Source organism: Peromyscus maniculatus, chromosome 7, assembly GCF_049852395.1.
Source record: "Peromyscus maniculatus bairdii isolate BWxNUB_F1_BW_parent chromosome 7, HU_Pman_BW_mat_3.1, whole genome shotgun sequence".
Lineage (NCBI taxonomy): Eukaryota > Metazoa > Chordata > Mammalia > Rodentia > Cricetidae > Peromyscus > Peromyscus maniculatus.
Window position 1 is genome coordinate 34,907,427 of NC_134858.1, and position 19,541 is coordinate 34,926,967.

Consider the following 19,541-nt stretch of genomic DNA (forward strand, 5'->3'; position numbering starts at 1 on the left):
TATAACAACTCAAACTATTAAACAAAAACTCAGGGCTCAGTATATAGCTCAGTCCAGGCTCTGGGGTTCACTACCACCACCATCACCAATAAAAAACAGAAAGCAGACTATACTTAAAAGGCAGTGAGGTTACCAGCAGAAGAGAAGCATGAACTGAAGCCAGTGTCCAGGAGTGGGGTAGAGCGGCTTTACTCACTAGGTATCAGACCACACAACCCAAGGCTGAAGCCTCAGGTACTACTGTTCAGATGCTGATATCAAAGGTGTTTATACACTGGCTGGGGACAAGCAGAGACAATTCTCCTGTTCCCAGGGAAATCTTCAAGGGGTGTGTTTCAATGGCATGTTTATTAAACAAATGCTCACGACAGATTTTCACAGCAGCAACAAATGTTATTCCACAACATCCAATTTCCCTTACTGAGGAAAAAATGACAATCACAACAATGATGGATTTGGAGTACTTTTCGTGTTTTCTAAGGGGGGGGGGGGGGACCAGTGTCCTCACTTGTCTTCCTCTCCTTTCGCCTGTTCACTCTTATCTTCTGACTTCATTTTCTTTACCTCTTCTCTGGCCTGATGTCCCCGGAAGACTGACTGGATTTTGACAGCAGCGAACTCCTCCTTTTCTCTTTCTTCCTCAGTAGACTCCTTCAATCAAAGGAGAGAAAGTGAGAGACTTTTCCAGAATGCTGCCTTTTTGATGCTGCAGAAATGGGTCTATAGATTTAACTAATTTCTAGATGCAACTATTTGAGGTCTGTTGCTTCCTGGGGGCGGGGGTGGTGTTTACACATTGTCACATTGTGTGTGTAACAAAGGCTGAATGCCCAAAGAGCGGGGATTCAGCTTGCCACTCTTTAATACGACTTAATACAAGATCGTTGTCAACGTCTTCTCTCTTGTTCCCAGATAGTACCTGTTTAAAGTTTCCTGAGAAATAGCATTGTGTCTGTAATCAGTACATGTGCTGTTTTGAAGTAATCATGATTATATAAGATGGATTAAGATGTTAATTCTAATTTCTAAATGTTTAGACAATTAAAACCATACATTTAGAGGTGGAACATCAAAAAGAAAGTCAGTTTACTAATATTGGGTTTATCAGAGTTGGCTAAACAGTGACATACAGTTTCTTCTTTTTCTTTTAAATTTAGGTATAATTTATAGATGGCAAAATTCATGGATCCTAAATGTAGAACTGAAAATATATATAACCCTTAATGTATCTTTTTTAAGCTACAAAGATAATAAACACACATTAAAAGTGTTCAAGTTAATCACTTGTAGTGAAAAGTTGAAACATTTTTCACATCCTCAAATCTTGCTCCTAAAAAGTAACCATTATTTTAGGTTGCATGTCTCTGTGTGTATTTGTGTATGCTTATACATCCTTCCAAAATCTCTTTTATGGATGAGCCCATTTACATGAAGACACATTTGCTTTTCATTTTGAAAACAAGACCACACTAATTGGAATGCTCTATAGTTACTTTCCCGTGAAACATCATATCTGGGTTCTCTTTCCTATGCTGTTATCTCATACATAATTTTGCTCAGTTTTGATGGGAGGGGCATGGCCACTGTGTTCCACTGTCCTAATTTAGTCATTCAGTCAACTACTGACGGAGCTTTGAGATGTTCAATCCCCTCCATTATCAACAGAATTTTAAATACAAACAGACTGGCATAAAATTCTTTGAGAGGATTCTCCAATATGGACAAGTGAACTACTCTTAAAAATTAATGGCACTGTAACACAAACTTGGAATAGCTTATAAAAGAGCCTTTAGAAGAGAAGTAAGGAAACGACTCTTTCTGTACTCCCTAAATTCCTTCAACATCTGATGCCATGGTTAGACTAATTGGGTTGTATGAGTATTATTCTACAATAGTTAAATAATGTAAGGAAAAGTTGTGTCTGAGTGGGTGTTGTTCATTTTAGGTATCAATATCGTTAACTGAGATACTAAGACATGAAAAAGAACTCAAACATTTGAACTCTGACATTGTACAGAATTAATTCTTTTATACAAAACCTGGTTTTCCTTACATTGTACAGAATTAATTCTTTTATACAAAACCTGGTTTTCCTTTTTCTTTTTCCTTTTTTTTTTTTTTTTTTTGGAGACAGAGTTACTTTGTGTAGCCTTGGCTGTCCAGGAAATTGCTCTGTGGACCAGGATGGCCTTGAACTCACAGAGATCCACCTGCCTCTGCCTCCTAAGTGCTGGGATTAAAGGCATGCACCACCATTGCCTCGTAAAGCCTGGTTTTTCTTAGTTTGGACTATGAAGAGTGCAGGCAATGATGTTTTGGAAAATGTTTAACTGGCTCTACAGAGAAATAATAGAACGAAACAATATTATCCTCCTAAAATACCACCAAAGCTCTGGTTTGTAGCGTTTACCTTAGTCTCAAGACCCTAAGGTGGCCGATTTTAAGTAACCAAATGAAGTTTGTCGCACTGTGCACAATTGTCTCCAAGTAACGGCTTTAGCACACCCCTGAATAGAGAGAGAGAGGCAGTATCTTTGAGGGTGGATTTTCCTATTTCTGCGTGGTTTGGATGGAGAATATCAAGGCAGGAAAGCACTTTTATAGAAGACCTTGCAGGGACCATGAGTAAGCCAGGCTGTGTAAGGCCATTTTATTTGGTGGTGTGTAAGTGTTTTCCTTTAGTTATCTCTAACCTTTGCCTTTGTGTGGTGGGTGGCAACAGCAACACGTGGTGGAAAAATTCCCCAAGTGGAATATTAATATGAAAGATGAGAAGAGGCCCAAGTTCAGCTGTCTGTCCTTTCCCATGGAAAGATTTCTGATCTAGATTTTTAAAGGGAAGAATGAGTTTATGAAAATAATCTGCCAGCTTATCACCGATGTTATCTAGAAAGCACAATTCTAATTTCAATAATATAACTAACATTGATATATATTTTGTGCACAACTTTAAACTTAGCGATGCCATTGTGTGTAGGAATACAAAAGTAAGTGGAAAATACTACATACAAAGGCCATAACTGGTGTTTCCTCTCTCTCAGGTGACTTGGACACTTCTTGTTCACATTTCTCAGTTTGTTCTGGGTCCTAGAAAGAGAAAAGAGGGCCACATAGGCATTGTGTTGAAGATAGCAAACTCTTAGACCGACTATTCTGCTTAAGGGAAATGGAAAGCTAAGGTATTGAGAAGCATGGGAAATTAAATATATATTAGTGTTTTTTTTTTTTAAACAAGAATTTGTCTTGCAATAAATGGAAGTGAAGGAAAACTCAAGGGATAAATGACTGCCTCACACTGAAAGCTGATAAGGTTTGGTAATAAATCTTGAGGACCATAGGGGGAAAAAGTTTATAGTTTCTACAATAGCAATAAAAGTCATTGTATTCCATAATATGAAGCCAGGTTGACTTTTTTTTTTTTTTTTTTTTTTTTGGTTTTTTTCCAGACAGGGTTTCTCTGTGTAGCTTTGCGCCTTTCCTGGAACTCACTTGGTAGCCCAGGCTGGCCTCGAACTCACAGAGATCCACCTGCCTCTGCCTCCCAAGTGCTGGGATTAAAGGCGTGCGCCACCAACGCCCGGCCAGGTTGACTTTTTAATGATAATTATAGAATAAAAACTAAGTCAATAGTACAGAAGAGGAGGTAATAGAGGGTGAATTTGATCAAAGCACCTTACGTGCATTCATGAAAATGTCAACTATTATTTTATGCAATTAAAATCAATAGTATATTAAACCAGGGAAGTGAGTTTCACTTTGGAAAAAGATGTATGCATAAAGAAGGAGCCAGCTCAGTCTGTTTTGACATGACTAGTCCAGTCTCCTACCAAATACAGGCACTGCTAACTCACTGCCTTCAGGAAGAGAGAGGCTTTAACACGGAAAATGGAAAATTGAAGATATGTAAATTAAAGGAAAAACATAAAACTCTGGAAACCCAAAGTAAAAGAAACACCTTGAATTTTCTGTGACACAAGGGCATAACATTTTCAACATTATCTCTTTGATCTCAACTAAAAAAACCCCCAAAAACCCATGAGTGCAGATAGTCAGAAAACTAGAAATAAAAGCATCAGCCTCATACCAGCAGGTGTACATGGACAGAAATTCACTTTTGAATGCAAAGTAACAGCTTCTACAAGACATTCTCCAAATCTACTGGCCTACATTGAAGTCTGAACTTTGCCAATGTCTCTGGAGTTTAACATCTGAGAAAATGACATTTTTCAGCTGTCTAGAGTAGTACTCTAAAAAAAATTTAATTTATTGTCTTTTTGTTGTTGTTCTTGTTATTGCTGTTGCTATCTTGAGACAGGGTTTCTCTGCATAGTCCTGGCTGTCCTGGAACTTGCTCTGTACACCAGGCTGGTCTAAAACTTAGAAATTTGCCTTCCTCTGCCCCTGAGCCACGAGATTAAAAGCGTGTACCATTACCATTATATTTAATTCAAATTAGTCTTTTTGCAATATGTAAATAAAAAAGTTGGACTAATAATGTTTTATTTTATGAGATATAATTCTTGACTTGTGATGCTCAATAAACTTTAAAGAATAAGAGATGGGAGTAACTGTGTGATAATCAAGCTCCTACTCCTGTTGGTCATCTTTAAGTTCATGTGAAGGATCAGTACTCAATTCAGATAGTTCAGAAGATAATTTCTCATTATAAAGAAGTTTTATTAAGTTATTAATAATGTTTGACACACTTCTCAAAAATTCGGGGAGACAATAATAATTTCTTTTATAGATAGAAAAATATAGCCAAATTTGGTAGCTTCATAGGACTATACCTTGAATGCGTGGTTGTTATAGAAGCGGTCATCTAGCTTAGCCCCCCATTCTGCTGGATCAAAGTTGGTTTCTAAATAACAAAAATAATTTTATACTTATTTTGTGTTCATTATAGTGAATCTAGAACAATACAGGAACACGAGCTTCTTGTTTCAAATCAGAGGTTCTTTTCTGACAGCTAAAAATCTTATTGACATTGAACAGCCCAGTGCTGCATAAATAATTACTAAATAATAATTATGACGACGAGTTTAACACTGAATGAGCCTTCCACAGACATTTACTCATAAGGAAATGAGAGAGAAAGAACAAGTGTCAATATTCTAAATAAATAGACACCTAGAACACTCATTAGCAACTGCATAAAAGTATGTGAAATACAGTAAGGAATCAGGGAGTCTGGAAAAGTGAAAAATAAAAGTTTTCAAATGAGACACATTAGAGACAGTTAACATAGACAAGAAGTACAAGAAGTATTTCCATCCAAAGATAATTTTCTTTAGTTTTCCATCATGAAGAATTTCATACTCCCAAAGTAGGATGCTCTAACAGGCCCCATGTGCACATTACATAGAGGCTACAATGATCCAATCATGGTTTTCTTATCTTATTTATACATTTTCTTCTGGTTATTTTCAGGCCAACCCCAAATACCGTTATTAATTAATCAACAGATATTTAAATTTGTACCTCTAAAAGAGTCTTTACAATATAAGCCTGTATCATTAACATATCTAAAATATTAACAATTCCTTACAATCATCCTGTATCTAGCCAACTATCCAAAATTGTCCCCATTGTCTAATATACTTATCTTGATCCTATCAGAGCCTCAAAATGGACACATAATGCCTTTTGTTATGCCTTAAAGAATTTTTAGTGGAAAATTCACCACCACCTTATTTTACTGTGCAATTTATTTATTAATGAAATTGGGCCAGTTTTCCTTTGGAATTTTCCAGTGCAGATATTTTCGACTGTCTCCACACAAGGGATTTTAACAGGGTCATTTGCCCTTGAATTCCCTGTAGATTGGTAGTTAGATTTGCAGGCTTCATCTGATTTAGGTTTGATTGTTTTGGCAAGAATACTCATTGGTAGTGGTACTTAATCTCAGAAGATAAGTCATATCCTGCTCTCTTTAGTTTTTAAATAATTTTTTAGGCCCCTGATGATTGTTCCTGAACTTATTTAGGGGTACAAACTGATAACATTCTAAATTAATCAGTACTTATTTTGGGGTGGACCCAATAAAGGAAATAGTCAACCATTTGGTTACCTTGAAATATGGCTCTTACAAAAACAAGAAGGGCCAGGCGGTGGTGGCACACGCCTGTAATCCCAGCACTTGGGAGGCAGAGGCAGGCGGATCTCTGTGAGTTCGAGGCCAGCCTGGTCTACAGAGCTAGTCCAGGACAGGCTCCAAAGCTACAGAGAAACCCTGTCTCTAGAAAAAAGACAAAAAACAAAAACAAACAAAAAAACCCAAGAAGGTTACAGGTTTGATTCCTTTACCAGCTTTCAGAATAACCAGCTGGCTCCCAGTACTTTCGTAGGTGGCCTGATGATGATTTCTTTGTGACTGATTTTAGCATTATGCGCTCACAAATGTTTAGTAACCTGGGTGAATTCTGGTCCATGGAGTTTTATTATTTTTCTTGATCCTCAATTTGTCCAAAATTTGGTCAGTGATGGCTTATTCATGTGCTTGGATGCTCCTCAGGCCTTTGCTAGCAATCCTAAAAATCATTAGGAGCTTGTTTTGTGGGATGGAAAGATGGTCAGCCTATTCTTACATATTTATCCCACATGTATGTAACTAATTGCAAGTTTGGTTCATGGGAAATAGTATTCAGAGATGATAATATAGGGATATTAGCCACTAACAGTTAGTCAGTCATGATTTTGAGGTTTCAAAATGTAGGGAGCCAGAAAAGACTTCCATTAAAAAATACATTTTAAAACAGTGGGTGCAGGCGTGAGTATGTGAGTGCATGTCTCTATATATGTATGGGTACGAGCATGCTATGGCACACGGTTGGAAGTCAGACGACCAGTCTCAGGATTCTGTCCTGTCCTTCCACGGTGTGGGTCTTCTGGCTTCACCAGGAGCCTCACTCTGAGCTGCTTCCATTACTAAAGAGAAAAGATCACACCAGTATTTCTAAATTCAGGTTCAAGATTACAGGGTTTTATTAAACTAACTATAATTTCTTTTCTTACACTCCAAATTTCATTCCCAACAACAGTAGCATACTTACTTGGTGTGTTCTCTCATAAACAGTTACAAAGTTTCTGGAATAACTCTCCACATTAGTCAGCTTTTATTACTGTCACAAGTACCTGTGCTAAATGGACTTAAAAGAGGAACGGCATATTTTGGTTGACAATTTTAGAGGTATTAAGGACTGATTTGCCTTGTTGTTTGGGCCAGTACAAAAAACGAAACAAAAGCCACCTAATATGTGTATTTGGGTTGTTTTCACAAACAATGCTAGAATGAAAAGTGCAGAGGTGGAGCTTCTGGGCTACAGGTTAAATAAATATGGAATTGTGGCAGATACTACAGAATTCCTTCCTTTCGATTTTGCTTTCCATCTCTAGTAGGAACGGGTGTGAGGGCTTATTTCTCTCAGCCTTATCTACAGACTGTCCGGTCAAACTCTTGGCTTTCTGACAGTATGAGGCAGGAGTGGCTGATGGCGGTTCCGTGTAATTCCGTTTCATTATGTGTATTTGTGTGTGTGCCTACGGAAACGAGGAGGAAGGCAGAGTCCCTGGAACTGTAGTCACAGGCAGTCGTGAGTGGCCAGAAGTGGGACTGCTGTCTGAACTTGGGTCCTTTGGAAGAGCGGTAAGTGCTCTTTACTCCTAAACCATCTCTCTATCCCCAGTTGAGTGACATTTTGACTTGAATTGCTATTATGGTCCAGTTTGACCACATTTTCAGGTTAGGGGCTATCTGTGTTTGCCTTTGTGCGAACTGTTTGTTGATATCTCTTGGTATTAGTGAGTTAGGACACACTATTTTTACAAGCTCTTTATTAGGTTTAACTTACTGAGACATAAATTGCAAGCATTTTTTTTCTCAGTTTGTTATCTGTGTTTTTGTTTTCTTCATTGTGCTTTGCCACATACAAGTTGCCCTTTTCTGTTGTCAGTTCTATCCATCTGCTCCCTTGTTGTTTGGGGGTTTGAAGCAAGGAAGCCAACTTAGCAAACCAGGTGTTTTCTTAGGTGATGAATTACATTTTCTCCTAGCATCGATATGGTTTCCTTTTCATATTTAAATCTGGAGTCAATTTATAATTTATCTGGATGTATGATATAAAGAGTTGATGCTATTTTGTTTTTCCATTTTTATCTCAGCATCATTTAAGAGCTCATTTTCTCCTACTGATTTGAGAGACCATTCACACTGTTTATTAACAGGTTTCCTGCCACAAAAATGAAGACTAATAACCACCTGTGAAAAAATGGTGGCAAGGGAATTCTTGCAGGCTGGGAGATTGGATTAGAAATCCACGATGATTTATTTTGGCTTTGCTGGGGAAGGCTAAATTCTTACACTGTATCAGTTGGAAATTCACGTTCAGTCGACATAGGTGGAAGTGGGTGTGGTGGTTAATTGTTTTCAAATGGCTTTCGTCATTTGTTTATCAGAGAGCCAGTATTCTGGGGCTGTTCGTCACCAGTTGTTTTTATTACTGTGACCTGGTAACAGTGACTCAAATATTTTTTTAATGGTATGTTCCTACGTTCTAAAATTAAACAAATGCCCAAAGATTTTTACTGCATGAATCTGCAAAATTAATATTATAATAACAAAATTCATGTTTACAAAAACTACTACTTTTAACTAAACGGTTTTAATAGCTTTTCTCCTCTAATGTTGCAGACTGTGCAGCAAATATTCACCCTGACTAGATAGGGGACAGACCAGCAGTAGTCAGGAAATCGGTGAAATTTGGAGTTCTTCAAAGGCAGGATCATAAGGGACAGGGGTGGAGTTCTTTGGTGTGGATGGGAGTTGTTTTATATTCTAGCCTCACTCTGGGTTCTTCCCTCTGTAAGATGATTTACAAAGGAGTGTCTGCCTGCCTGGGGCTGTTTCTAGTCTCCTCTGCCCAAAGTAATAATAACAAAGCTCATATACGATGATTGTTTCAGGCAAGAGCAGGTTCTCAGTACAAATTTAGGATTGTGATCATTCCCCTTTTGACCACTGGGTCAGACCCTCAGAGTCATGAATCTTCAAGGCTGGGATCTGGAAACTATTTATGAACTGAACTCACTTTGGCTCGAAATCAAATAGTTACTGTTAGTATAAACCTTAGTCTCTATGCGGGATGGGACCTGGAGAGTATATAGAATGTAAATTACCTTCCCCAACTGGCAATTCACTTGCCCAAGCAGTTTGTTTCTGTGCCTTCGCTGAAGAACAGTTTCATATACCCCAGCGAAAACCAATTTATCTAATCTAAGGAGGGTTGAATTATTTTTATAACACTTATAATACTTTCAAATGAGAAGAATCAAAATTTAAAGAAAACTGCAAATTATCCTCTCAGGAAGAGCAGGCAGTCAGCTAGGAGAGATGCCTAAGAACAGATCTACCTCCTTCAGCACCGGGCAGATGAGACATGCCGAGAGAGTGGCCTGGGGAGTGAACTGGTACATACTGTTTCACAGCAAGAACTGTGTTTGAAACCACTTGCCTCATAAAGGCTTTCTGCATAATGAACACAATCTTAAGTTTCTGTTGTTGCTGTTTTCTTTTTTGTGTATGTGTATGTTTTTTGTGTTCCCGTGTGTGTGTGTGTGTGTGTGTGTGTGTGTGTGTGTGTGTGTGTGTGCTGGGGTGTGTGGACATGTGTTTGCATACGTGTGGAGATCACAGGCCAGAGACAGGTATATTCCTCAATTCTAAGTTTTACCATAACGAAATGCTTAGTTTATTTAAAAATTCCTATTTTTTTAAAAAAGAGCTTACTCTCTCTTTTTTCTAGAAGGTTTTCAAAATACGCTGCGGCAAAAGCTGGTATGTTGCTCGGTTGCTCCCTCAGAATCTCCCGTGTCAGCCCTTCAAGAAGATTTCCAAATCCTTGTGGAATTCGGTAGTGGGTGTTGGAGAAGGGAATCGACATCTCCTTGGAATGACTTGCCTATGGTACCTGAAGATTCAGTAAAAAGCATCTAATTTTAATGTGTCTAATTGAAACTACATAATCACAGCTGTGACAAACCAACTCACAATCACAACTCAAATTATTTCTCAGACACAGTCTGGACTTTCAAAGGAAGAGTTCATACGATCCAGGCCTGGTGGTGATCTATCTCAGTAGGTAAAGATAGACCCGAATGAAAGCCCTGCAACCCATGTTGTGGGAGGAGAGAACCGACCCCCACAAACTGTCCTTGGACTTCCATAGGCAGGCTGTGTCCCCAAGGTTACATCCACGCACACTCAATAAATGAAAACAAAGTTCACCTCCAACCAAGTCTACACATTTCTTCTAGGGTTTTGAATTCTATAACGAATCACTGTTTTTTGTTTTGTTTTGTTTTTCCTTTTGAGACAGGGTGTCTCTACATAGACCTGGCTGTCCTGGAACTCACTATGTAGCCCAGTTTGTCCTCTAACTCGGAGATCCACTGACTTCTGTCTGCCAAGTGCTGGGATTAAAAGACATGCGACACCACAGCCGGAGAATTCTAGGATTATAAATGCAGATCCAGCCGGGAGGCGGTGGTGGCGCACGCCTTTAATTCCAGCACTCGGGAGGCAGAGGCAGGCGGATCTCAAATTTCGAGGCCAGCCTGGGCTACAGAGTGAGTTCCAGGAAAAGCGCAAAGCTACACAGAGAAACCCTGTCTCCAACCCCCCCCCCCCCAAAAAAAAGCAGATCCACTAATTTCGACAAATCAATTTTTTTAAAAGTTAGAGAACCACAGTTTTCACTAGATATTAAGTTCGTCTTTCTGTTCTTAAAAGGTGAGGGTTCTTTTTGCTAGTCCGCAATATTTAAGAGATAATGACTGCTGAGAAGCTAGTATAGTCAGTCCCTTGTACATCGCTAAGAAGAAACTGTTTAAAGGTTAAAATTAAAAAACAAAATGGTCAGCCGGGCGCGGTGGAGCACTCCTCTAATGCCAGCACTCGGGAGGCAGAGGCAGGTGGATCTCTGTGAGTTCGAGGCCAGCCTGGTCTACAGGGCGAATTCCAGGACAGCCAGGGCTACACAGAGAAACCCTGTCTCGAAAAAAACCAAACCAACCAACCAAACCTAGTCTTGGTTCTAGAAATTATTATAATTTGTTGAATAAAATTTCACTTTTTTAAATTCAAGGGCTGGTTTAACTGTAGCTGACACCGGCTGCTTGGGGGAGGGATTGGGTTTGTGACCCTGAGAGGCACAAAGGGGCGTTGGGAGGGGTCTAGGCTGGAGGTTTAACGAGGCCTGACCTGAGGGAGATTTCCCGTTCTCTCTTTGGGGCGGAAACAGGAGGTTAAATATCGAATCTTCGAGGGTTGTGAAAAGCCCTGAACCCGGCGGGAGAGCGCGGGCGGTAGAGGGGGAAGACAGGTCAAACCGTGGGCGGGACGTCGACGACCTAACGTTCCAGATTCTCCAAGAAAGGGCTTTCCGGGCTCCCTGTGTGCTGCAGGAATCGAGGGAGTGGGTGTCAGGGATGCCGAGTGACTCGGACACACGAAGGAAAAGGCGAAGCCTCCACGATGGAGAGGGAGTGGGGGAAACCGCCTCACCTCTTCTTTCTCTTCAAGCTGGTGCGGATGGTTCCAGTTGTTTTATCTCGTTGCTGGGTAACCGTTTTTTTTTTTTTTTGCTTTTTTTTTTTTTAAACTACGGCGGCCGGGAGGAGAGGGAGAGCGCCCTGTGTTGAGCCGCGGATGGTTTCGCGTATTGAGAGCTCGAGGGTGGGGCCCGCTATGTGACCCCGCCCAGGCTCCGCCCACACACAGACCACGCCCCCCGTCCCTGCCCCTGCCTAGGGCCCCGTCCGGAGTCCAGCACTAGACACGGATTTCCGCAAGCATGGTTTCCCTGGGGGCTGTGTTTGGCCTGCTGCTGCTCGTAATCGTTCGAGCCAGCAGAAGTGCAGGTGAGGTGACACGGCTCTGTGGGACCTTTGCCTTTCAGGTCCTCTGCAGGATCTTGGCTCTCGTTCCCTCTCCAGGTCTGGTTTGAGTCAGAACGGGTTCTTTCCCAACCTAGGCCTGGCGTGCAGGTACCGAGGGGCCGCCTGCTGCCTTGATCCCCACCCACGGTCGGTCCTTCGCTTGCAGCCAAGGGGGCAGAGGGAGACTTTAGTTTATCAAGTTGAAGAGGCTCCAATGTGCCCAGACCGAAGCCTTCAGGAGAGCTCCGAGAGAAGGGGGCGAAGCTAGTTAGATAATATTTGGAAACAGGTGACTGAGTCATCCAAAATACTTCAGCACCTGCCCCCTCAGCGGGGCCCTTGGGGAGGGCTTCTATCGGGATGGGTGCCTTGAGGGAATTAAATTTCACAAGTTTAAGTGGTTATTAGGGCTAAGAAATACATCCCCCTCACTAGCTCAGAATAATTTAAGGTTTAGCTCTGAATTTTGGTGCAGCGTCGAGAGATTGGTGGAGGGATAAGGCTCATCACCCTGGGGAGGGGACTAGCTCACATTGGCTATTCTGCAGGCCAGGGCTTGTCACCTGACTAACCTGAGCTGGACATTGCCCGTCAGAGTGGAGACACCAGAAGACAGCAGTCTGTCTGTTCATTCAAAGTAGAGTGACAATGCTGGATCCACCCACATTTTTCTTTGGATCACTGCAAGGGTGGACCCCAAAGACTGTCAATAAATGACATTTAGGGAGTTGGGATTATAGCTCAGTGGGATTAGAGCTCTTGGCTAGAAGGCTAGGAATTTGGACGTTCTTCACCACAGTAAATAAAAGAAATGAAGCTTGAGGTGAGAAGAAACGGCATGGTTGGGTTCTACTCAAGCACCAGACCGGCCCAGCCCATCCGTGGGTTTTCAGAGTTTCAAAGCTACTGCACTGTAGTGGCCGGTCCCCATTTCTCATCCCTCTCACGATCTTTGGGACCGATCATAGGAGGCAGGGAGAAGGTACAGACAGCAAGCCACTATTTTCTTAGTTTTTCTCTTAAGGCTTGCCATATTTACTACCATTGTTTTATTTCCTTTGGGCCGTATTACATGACCTTGATTTGCACTTGACAGTATCCATTCATGCTCCAGATTTCTCTCCCTTCTTCCTTGCATATCCTAATATCCTTCCGTTAACTCGCTCCTTTTGCTCATGTTTATAATGTAATAAAAAGTTACATTTAGCAATGAAAGTTACCTAGGAACTCACCACCCAGTTTGAGAACTACAACTCGGTGGCTTTTATCGAGACTGCCAGTGTGCAGTTGTACATTGGTTGACGGTTGACTTGCCATCAGAGGCAACCAACTCCCCTAAAATGTTTGTTAGTCTGCTTGTAGTGATTGCTTCTTTCCCACAGCGCTCATTCCTGTTTTCTACTTCACTTCCCAAAGGAAGGGAGAAATCCAACACCTTAAAAAAATTCATGTCTGAATATGCATGGTTGTTGGAGCTACGCCATTCTTTTCTGCCCCTTGCTCAGTTCCTCAGTTTGTTTCACGGTCTGTTCAACTTAGAATGCGAGCTTTGTAAGGATAGAGTATATAATTTTTCTTTGCATTATCGTCACAATCTAACTGAAGCAAAAAGGGAAGTTATAATACCTTTGGAATTAGATGACATGGATTCTAATGCTGTCATAAACTACCTTCTGAGGCCAGTCAGAAAAATTACTCTCTCCAGTATCTTAAGCACGCCATCACATGTGTAAGCCCCTAGTAGACTGCAAAATCCCTGGCAGCAAGAATTTTTTTTTTTTTTAAATCTATTATTGGTAGTATTTTCCCTTCGCCGTTACAGCCTCAGTGTGTAAAATAGTGTCTGGCACACAGTAGGTATCCACAAAGAGATATTTGTTGAATTCACAGCTGTTCTAACTATTCTTTAGAAATTGCTTAATTTAGTTGTGCCCTAGTCCCTTGATGGGTAATGTGTTTATATCTCTTGATCAGTAAGTAACACGATTTATACTATTATTATCAGATAGTTTCCACCTCTAGAATTCTTTTGCTCATCGTGAAGCCGTTCACAGAGAGGTTCTATAAATGTGTGTTGGCAAACACAGGCTGGCTTGAAAAGGCATCCCCCAGCCTATGGACTCCTGGCTGCACACGCCAATATGTAAGCAACATTTTCTTCCCTCCATGCCTCTGACTCCAGCCCTCTCTCTGCTTAGCTCTTATTTATGCATTTGCTTTTCAGCTTTTGTTCTGTATCTACCCAAGACAGGGCCCTCCCACACATATGCCTCCCGGTTGGTTTCCCCAGCAGGCTGCCAACCTGCTTATGCAATTCTGGGATGTTGTGGTCCCAGAGTATTTTGCTCATGGTACGTGCATCTTGAGCTTGTTAGGCCTTCTGGATGAACTTTGAGTGCCGTGGAGGCTTTGTGATCAAACGAAGTCCCGAGTGAGAAAGGGAGCTGAGGGTTTTTAGGCACTAGAGTCTGGTACTCGAAGAGCAGTATAAGTAGGCCACTAAGCTTGTGAGGAGACCCCCATTAGCGCTACTGCCCGGTTAAGAATAGCCTAAGGGGCCTGCCATCTTTTGTAGCTTCCAGGGAGGAAAATGTCGGCTTTGTTAATTCTAATTCTCTTTCCTGCCTATCACTTTTATTAAAAAAAAAAAAAGTGAAAAAACTAAACAACCCTCAATTTTGTAAATTATTTTCTTTGGAGATTTAAAAAAAAAACAACTCTTTTCTGTTGAGACAAATTGGGATGTAAGTTTTATGATTTTCCTAGTTAAATTTCTGTGAGCTCACTGGGATCATGTGGATCAATGCTTGTTATTTAAGAAGTACTTCGATATAGGCTGTGGGTTAAAAATAGAAATGATCTCGTTAAAGTGAATTCTTATTCAGTCTTGTTAGTGACTCTTAGCACAGAATCCAATATGCAAGTGTGCCTCCTCTTTCCTTTGCCTGTGAAATGGTGACAAGACCTTTTCTCTGAGATTTTAACCTTCTGCCTCTCCATGATCTTATTTTTGTGTCCTGAATTTATCTGAACTTACCAGGAAGATAAATTGCCACAGTCATAAGCGTGGTATACCGGGTCATCAAAAACAGAAACAAACAAAAACCAAACAAAAATAAAAACAAAAAAACCCCCACCCCCCAAATAAAATAAACCGAACAGCAATGACAAAATAAACAATAATAAGCACCAAGAGAAATGATTGAAGGGATTTGGCGGTGATAAGATGGAAAGGAGGAGATGAAGGTGGGCACAGCATTAGAGAAGCTGTGTTGGAGACCGGCTTCCTTCTATCCCTTCCTAGCTACTAGGAGTGGGCACAGTGATGGAGAGTTGGGGAAGGAAGTGGTTTGTTTTTCTTATAAACACCATCTGTGAGGTACATGGATGGTGCATTTTAGTGATTTGAAGAAGAAAAGTTAAGTGCTAGAGCCAAGTTTTAGAGCAAGGTGTGGGGTGTGGGGTTGATCAAGAACTATGAAGGGAGGGAAGGAGAATATGTACGTTGGTTGTTGCCTTGGGATCTAAGTTTTCCTTAATGACCATGTTAAGCTGCGATGCATATTGTTGGGAACTCTTCTTATGTTGCTTATCTAGTTAAGAGCAACAAGGTCTAGTTTTGGAAGATTATAAGGCTTGAGTAGATTCATTCTTTTGTATAGGGACTGCATGTTACTTCCTGTTTTACCATATCCACTTGGTGCTCAATCTCCCTGATGATATTTTCCTAAGTGTTTGCCAACGTTTTTAGGTATTGGTTTTCGCTTTGCCTCATACATCGATAATTACATGGTGCTGCAGAAGGAGCCTTCAGGGGCGGTGATCTGGGGCTTTGGTACACCTGGAGCCACAGTGACAGTGACCTTGTGCCAAGGTCAGGAAACCATTATGAAGAAAGTGACCAGTGTGAAAGGTAAGGCAGCCCATTCTCTGTTCAGTTATTGTCTTCTTCTGCCACCTGCTGGATTATCTGAAAATAAACGCTGATAGCTCCAGCTCAGGCTGTCTACCCACCCACCCACCCATCCATCCATCCATCCATCCATCCATCCATCCATCCATCCATCCATCCATCCAACCAACCATCAAAGTTATTTGAGTATTTACTATGTGGATAGCACCAAAGATACCACAAATAGTAACAAGGCTTAAAGTTCCTTTTGCCAAGGACCTTGTTGAACAGAACAAATTATGCAGAAGTTTGATGGACACTGATATTATCTGAGGAGTTCTAAGAGAAGAGCGATATCTACCTCAGCCTGGTTGTTATGGGAAAGTTGCACAGAAGATGATATTTGGGCTGAATTGTACATGCCAGAGAGCCAGTCATTCTAGATTTGAGAGGAATGGTCAGTGGTTAAGAGCTCTTGCTGCTCCTGCAAAGGACCTGGGTTCAGTTCCCAGCACTCACACTGGGTGACTTATAGCACCTTGTAAACTCCAGCTCCGGGGAATCTCATGCCTTCTTCTGGTTACTCTGGGCACCTGCATATCCATGGTGCACATGGATACACACACACACACACACACACACACACACACACACACACACACAAACACACCTTATAAAAAAGTCTTAACATTTAAAAAAAGAGTGAAATTGGAGATCTGATAAATAGCTTTGGCACTGGAGTCCACTGTCTAGGTTCTGATTCTGACGGTCATTTCTGGGTATATAATTTTGACATATTAGCAAATATCTCAGTGACAGTGTGTTTTCCCTGTATAAAGTAGAAGTGGTACTAATTCTTTTTTTGTTTTTGTTTTTGTTTTTTGAGACAGGGTTTCTCTGTGTAGTCTTGGTGCCTCTTCTGGAGCTCGCTCTGTAGATCAGGCTGGCCTTGAACTCACAGAGATCCACTTGGTTCTGTCTCCTGAGTGCTGGGATTAAAGGCGTGCGCCACCACTGCCTGGCGGTGGTACTACTTCTTAATGGATTATAATGAGGACTAAATGAGTAAACACACACGAAGTTGTTGGAACAGTGCTTGGCACATTAACTTGAGTGGTCATTACTGTTACTATTACTGCCACTATTATTTACCCAGATATTCAACTATTTATTGAGTCGCTACTATGTGCCAGATACTGATGATAAAGTGATGAATAGAAGTGATTAGCCTCCCCTTAGTGAAGCCTGAAGGTCAGGGGAGGTTAGGAAAGTAAAGAACACTTCTAGCTAGGTGAGCTATGTGCCACAGTAAGGAAGTGCGTGTGGGAGCTTAGCAGGGAGGTAGGGTTAATGCACTTAAAGACGAGCCTTGAAAGAAGAGGCACAAATTCATAGAGGGAACGTCCTGGATATAGGCAAAGGGGTAGGAGTACATGTGTAACAATGGAGAAGCGCCGTGGAGGGATGTGTTCTAGAACACTAGGCTAAGTGACTGGTGGCAGATGACAGGAGATGGGACAATGTGGCGACTTGTATCTTTGCTAAGGCACACATATCCTGGATCTATAGATTTTAAGCAATAAAAGCACACAAGCAGATCGAAAGGGCGTGACCACCATCAGATAGGGTTGGTGCAGCTGTTAGCAGGCTCTTATGATGTGCAGATAGATACACGACAAGGGCTTGACTTGAGAGCATGGCTGTGGTCTCTGTAGAAGGGATAGAGAGATATAAGAGTGGATTCTGGGAACAAGCTCAGGTCCTCCACAAGAGCAGCATGCACTCTTAACTGCTGAGCCATCTCTCCAGTCCCTCTTTGTAATTTGCGAGATATAACAAACGTGAAGAATTGCAAGACTGCCTGTGATTTCTGTCTAGTCTGTCCTCAAATATGTTAAGTAGCTGAGAATTACATTGAACTTCTTGTTCTTCTACCTTTGTTCTAAAGCAACAGCCTATGGGTCGAATGACTCTTTCACAGGGGTCACCTAAGACCATCAGAAATATCAGATATTTACATTATGATTCACCACAGTAGCAAAATTACAGTTATGAAGTGGCGATGAAAATAATTTTATGGTTGGGGTCACCACAGCATGAGGAGCTGTATTAAAGGGATGCAGCATTAGGAAGGTTGATAATCACTGTCCTGAAGGTGGGATTGTAAGCATGAACCACCACACCAGGTTTATGAGGTGCTGAGGTGAATCCAGAGCTTTGTATGTGCTAGGCAAGTACTCTATCAACTGAGCTATATCTCCAGTCCACTCTTTGAAAGCATATGAAATAATGGATTTAATTATTGGCATTTTATACATATGTATCATTGTATTTTGCTCATATTCACTCCCCTACCCATCTTCTGCCCCCTGACTCTGACTGCTTGTCTCCTTTTTCCCTCCAAATAGTCCATTCTGCTTTCATGTCTCATATTATGTTAAATATATTTTATTTAAATCTAGATTATTTGTGATAGAAAATGTGATATTTGTTCTTGTTTGCCTTATTTTACTTAATATGATGCTTTCTAGCTTTATCCATTATCCTACAAATGAAATAATTTTATTTTTTTTATGTCTGAATAAAAATCCGTTGTATATAGGTACATAACATTTTCTTCTTCCATCGATGGTATCTGGGCTGATTTCTTATCCTGGCTATTGTGAATAATGCCTCAGAGCATGTTAATTTTCTTTTCTTTTTTCTTTCTTTCGTTTTTTTTAAGACAGGGTTTCTCTGTATAGCCCTGGCTGCCCTGGAACTCACTCTGAGAACCAGACTATCCTGGTTCAGAAATCCACCAGCCTCTGCCTCCTGAGTGCTGAGATTAAAGGTGTGTGCCACCATTGCCTGGCTAGAGTGTATTAAATTTCATAGATTCTTAATCAGTTTATGTTTCCATTAGTAGTAGCGTTTGTTGTCATTTGTTTTCTTAATGATGACCATTCTGACTGAGATGAGATAGACTTTCCTTCTTCAGGTGATATAACCTAGTCTCAAGAGGGACATTTCACCTCTCCTCTGCTGTAGAACTATTGGTTGAAAGCACGTCACAGATTCTATTTGCTCTGGAGGGGAGAGGAGAGTACAAACCTGTAACTTTAGAATCCACTTTAAGGTATGTCTGCCACAACATGCTGTAGTTTATATAATTTTCATAAGCAGTTTTATTGACATAAAGTGTTCTATTTTTATTTTGTTCTTATTTGGTGGTGGTAGATTCAAATTTTAAGCTATAGATTAAATGTAGGTAGGAAGGGATGGTTTAGGCAGTAAGGCCTTCTTTACCTTTGGACCACATTTAAAAGGCACAGGCTCATGTTACAGCTGGTGGCGAGTCAGGGTTCTGTGTGGAGTAGTGAAGAGAGCTGTTTCTTTTAACCCTGGGTTTTCCTCCTGGGAAAATAAAGGCTGTGGGTATCCGGTCTCCCTTTTTAGTATTGGGCACAATAATCTGAAAAATAATTAACATTTGATGTGATTAATAATAAGAAAAGCAAAAAAATACTTTAGGACTAATCATCTCTACACAAATTATTTTTATCTTATCCTTTTGATTTTGGTTTCCATCTTGAGGCTAGAGTTATCTGGGTGAAGATGGAGAGAGAAGGGAGACAGAGAGCTCTTTCTTTGTGTATGCCCTTGGCTGTAATAGTCAGGGGCAAGCCACCAGACATGTTGTTACATGTGAACACATAAAGCCCTCATCAGTTTG

General features: G+C 40.9%; 2 protein-coding genes across 3 annotated transcripts in view; one reads left to right on the forward strand and one right to left on the reverse strand.

The window, feature by feature from the left end:
* Window positions 1-329: 329 nt before the first annotated feature.
* On the reverse strand, window positions 330-11,719 carry Spa17 (sperm autoantigenic protein 17). Of its 2 annotated transcripts, none has more exons than XM_042280651.2 (5): window positions 11,561-11,719; window positions 9,785-9,965; window positions 4,791-4,861; window positions 3,010-3,087; window positions 330-651 (listed from the first exon to the last, which is right to left on the reverse strand). In XM_042280651.2, the coding sequence occupies exons 2-5, from the start codon at window positions 9,936-9,938 to the stop codon at window positions 505-507; spliced, it is 450 nt and encodes a 149-aa protein (XP_042136585.1). In that variant the 5' UTR covers window positions 9,939-9,965; window positions 11,561-11,719; the 3' UTR covers window positions 330-504. The 2 variants fall into 2 exon arrangements, with proteins under 2 accessions (XP_042136585.1, XP_042136586.1); XM_042280652.2 differs by having other exon boundaries at window positions 11,258-11,575.
* A 49-nt stretch (window positions 11,720-11,768) lies between these two features.
* Siae (sialic acid acetylesterase) overlaps window positions 11,769-19,541 on the forward strand; it is a 40,198-nt gene continuing 32,425 nt past the window's right edge. Inside the window, exons 1-2 of the mRNA XM_006997695.4 lie at window positions 11,769-11,916; window positions 15,686-15,847. Of these exons, the coding sequence (XP_006997757.3) occupies window positions 11,850-11,916; window positions 15,686-15,847 (229 nt within the window). The 5' untranslated portion in view covers window positions 11,769-11,849. The remainder of the gene's footprint in view (window positions 11,917-15,685; window positions 15,848-19,541) is intronic.

Coding starts and splice junctions, on each gene's coding strand:
- Spa17 (XM_042280651.2), bottom strand. CDS start 9,938: ATGTCGATTCCCTTCTCCAACACCCACTACCGAATTCCACAAGGATTT. Junction 4,862..9,784: donor CCTTCTAGAAAAAAGAGAGA/GTAAGCTCTTTT, acceptor TTTGTTATTTAG/AAACCAACTTTGATCCAGCA. Junction 3,088..4,790: donor ATAACAACCACGCATTCAAG/GTATAGTCCTAT, acceptor TTCTCTTTCTAG/GACCCAGAACAAACTGAGAA.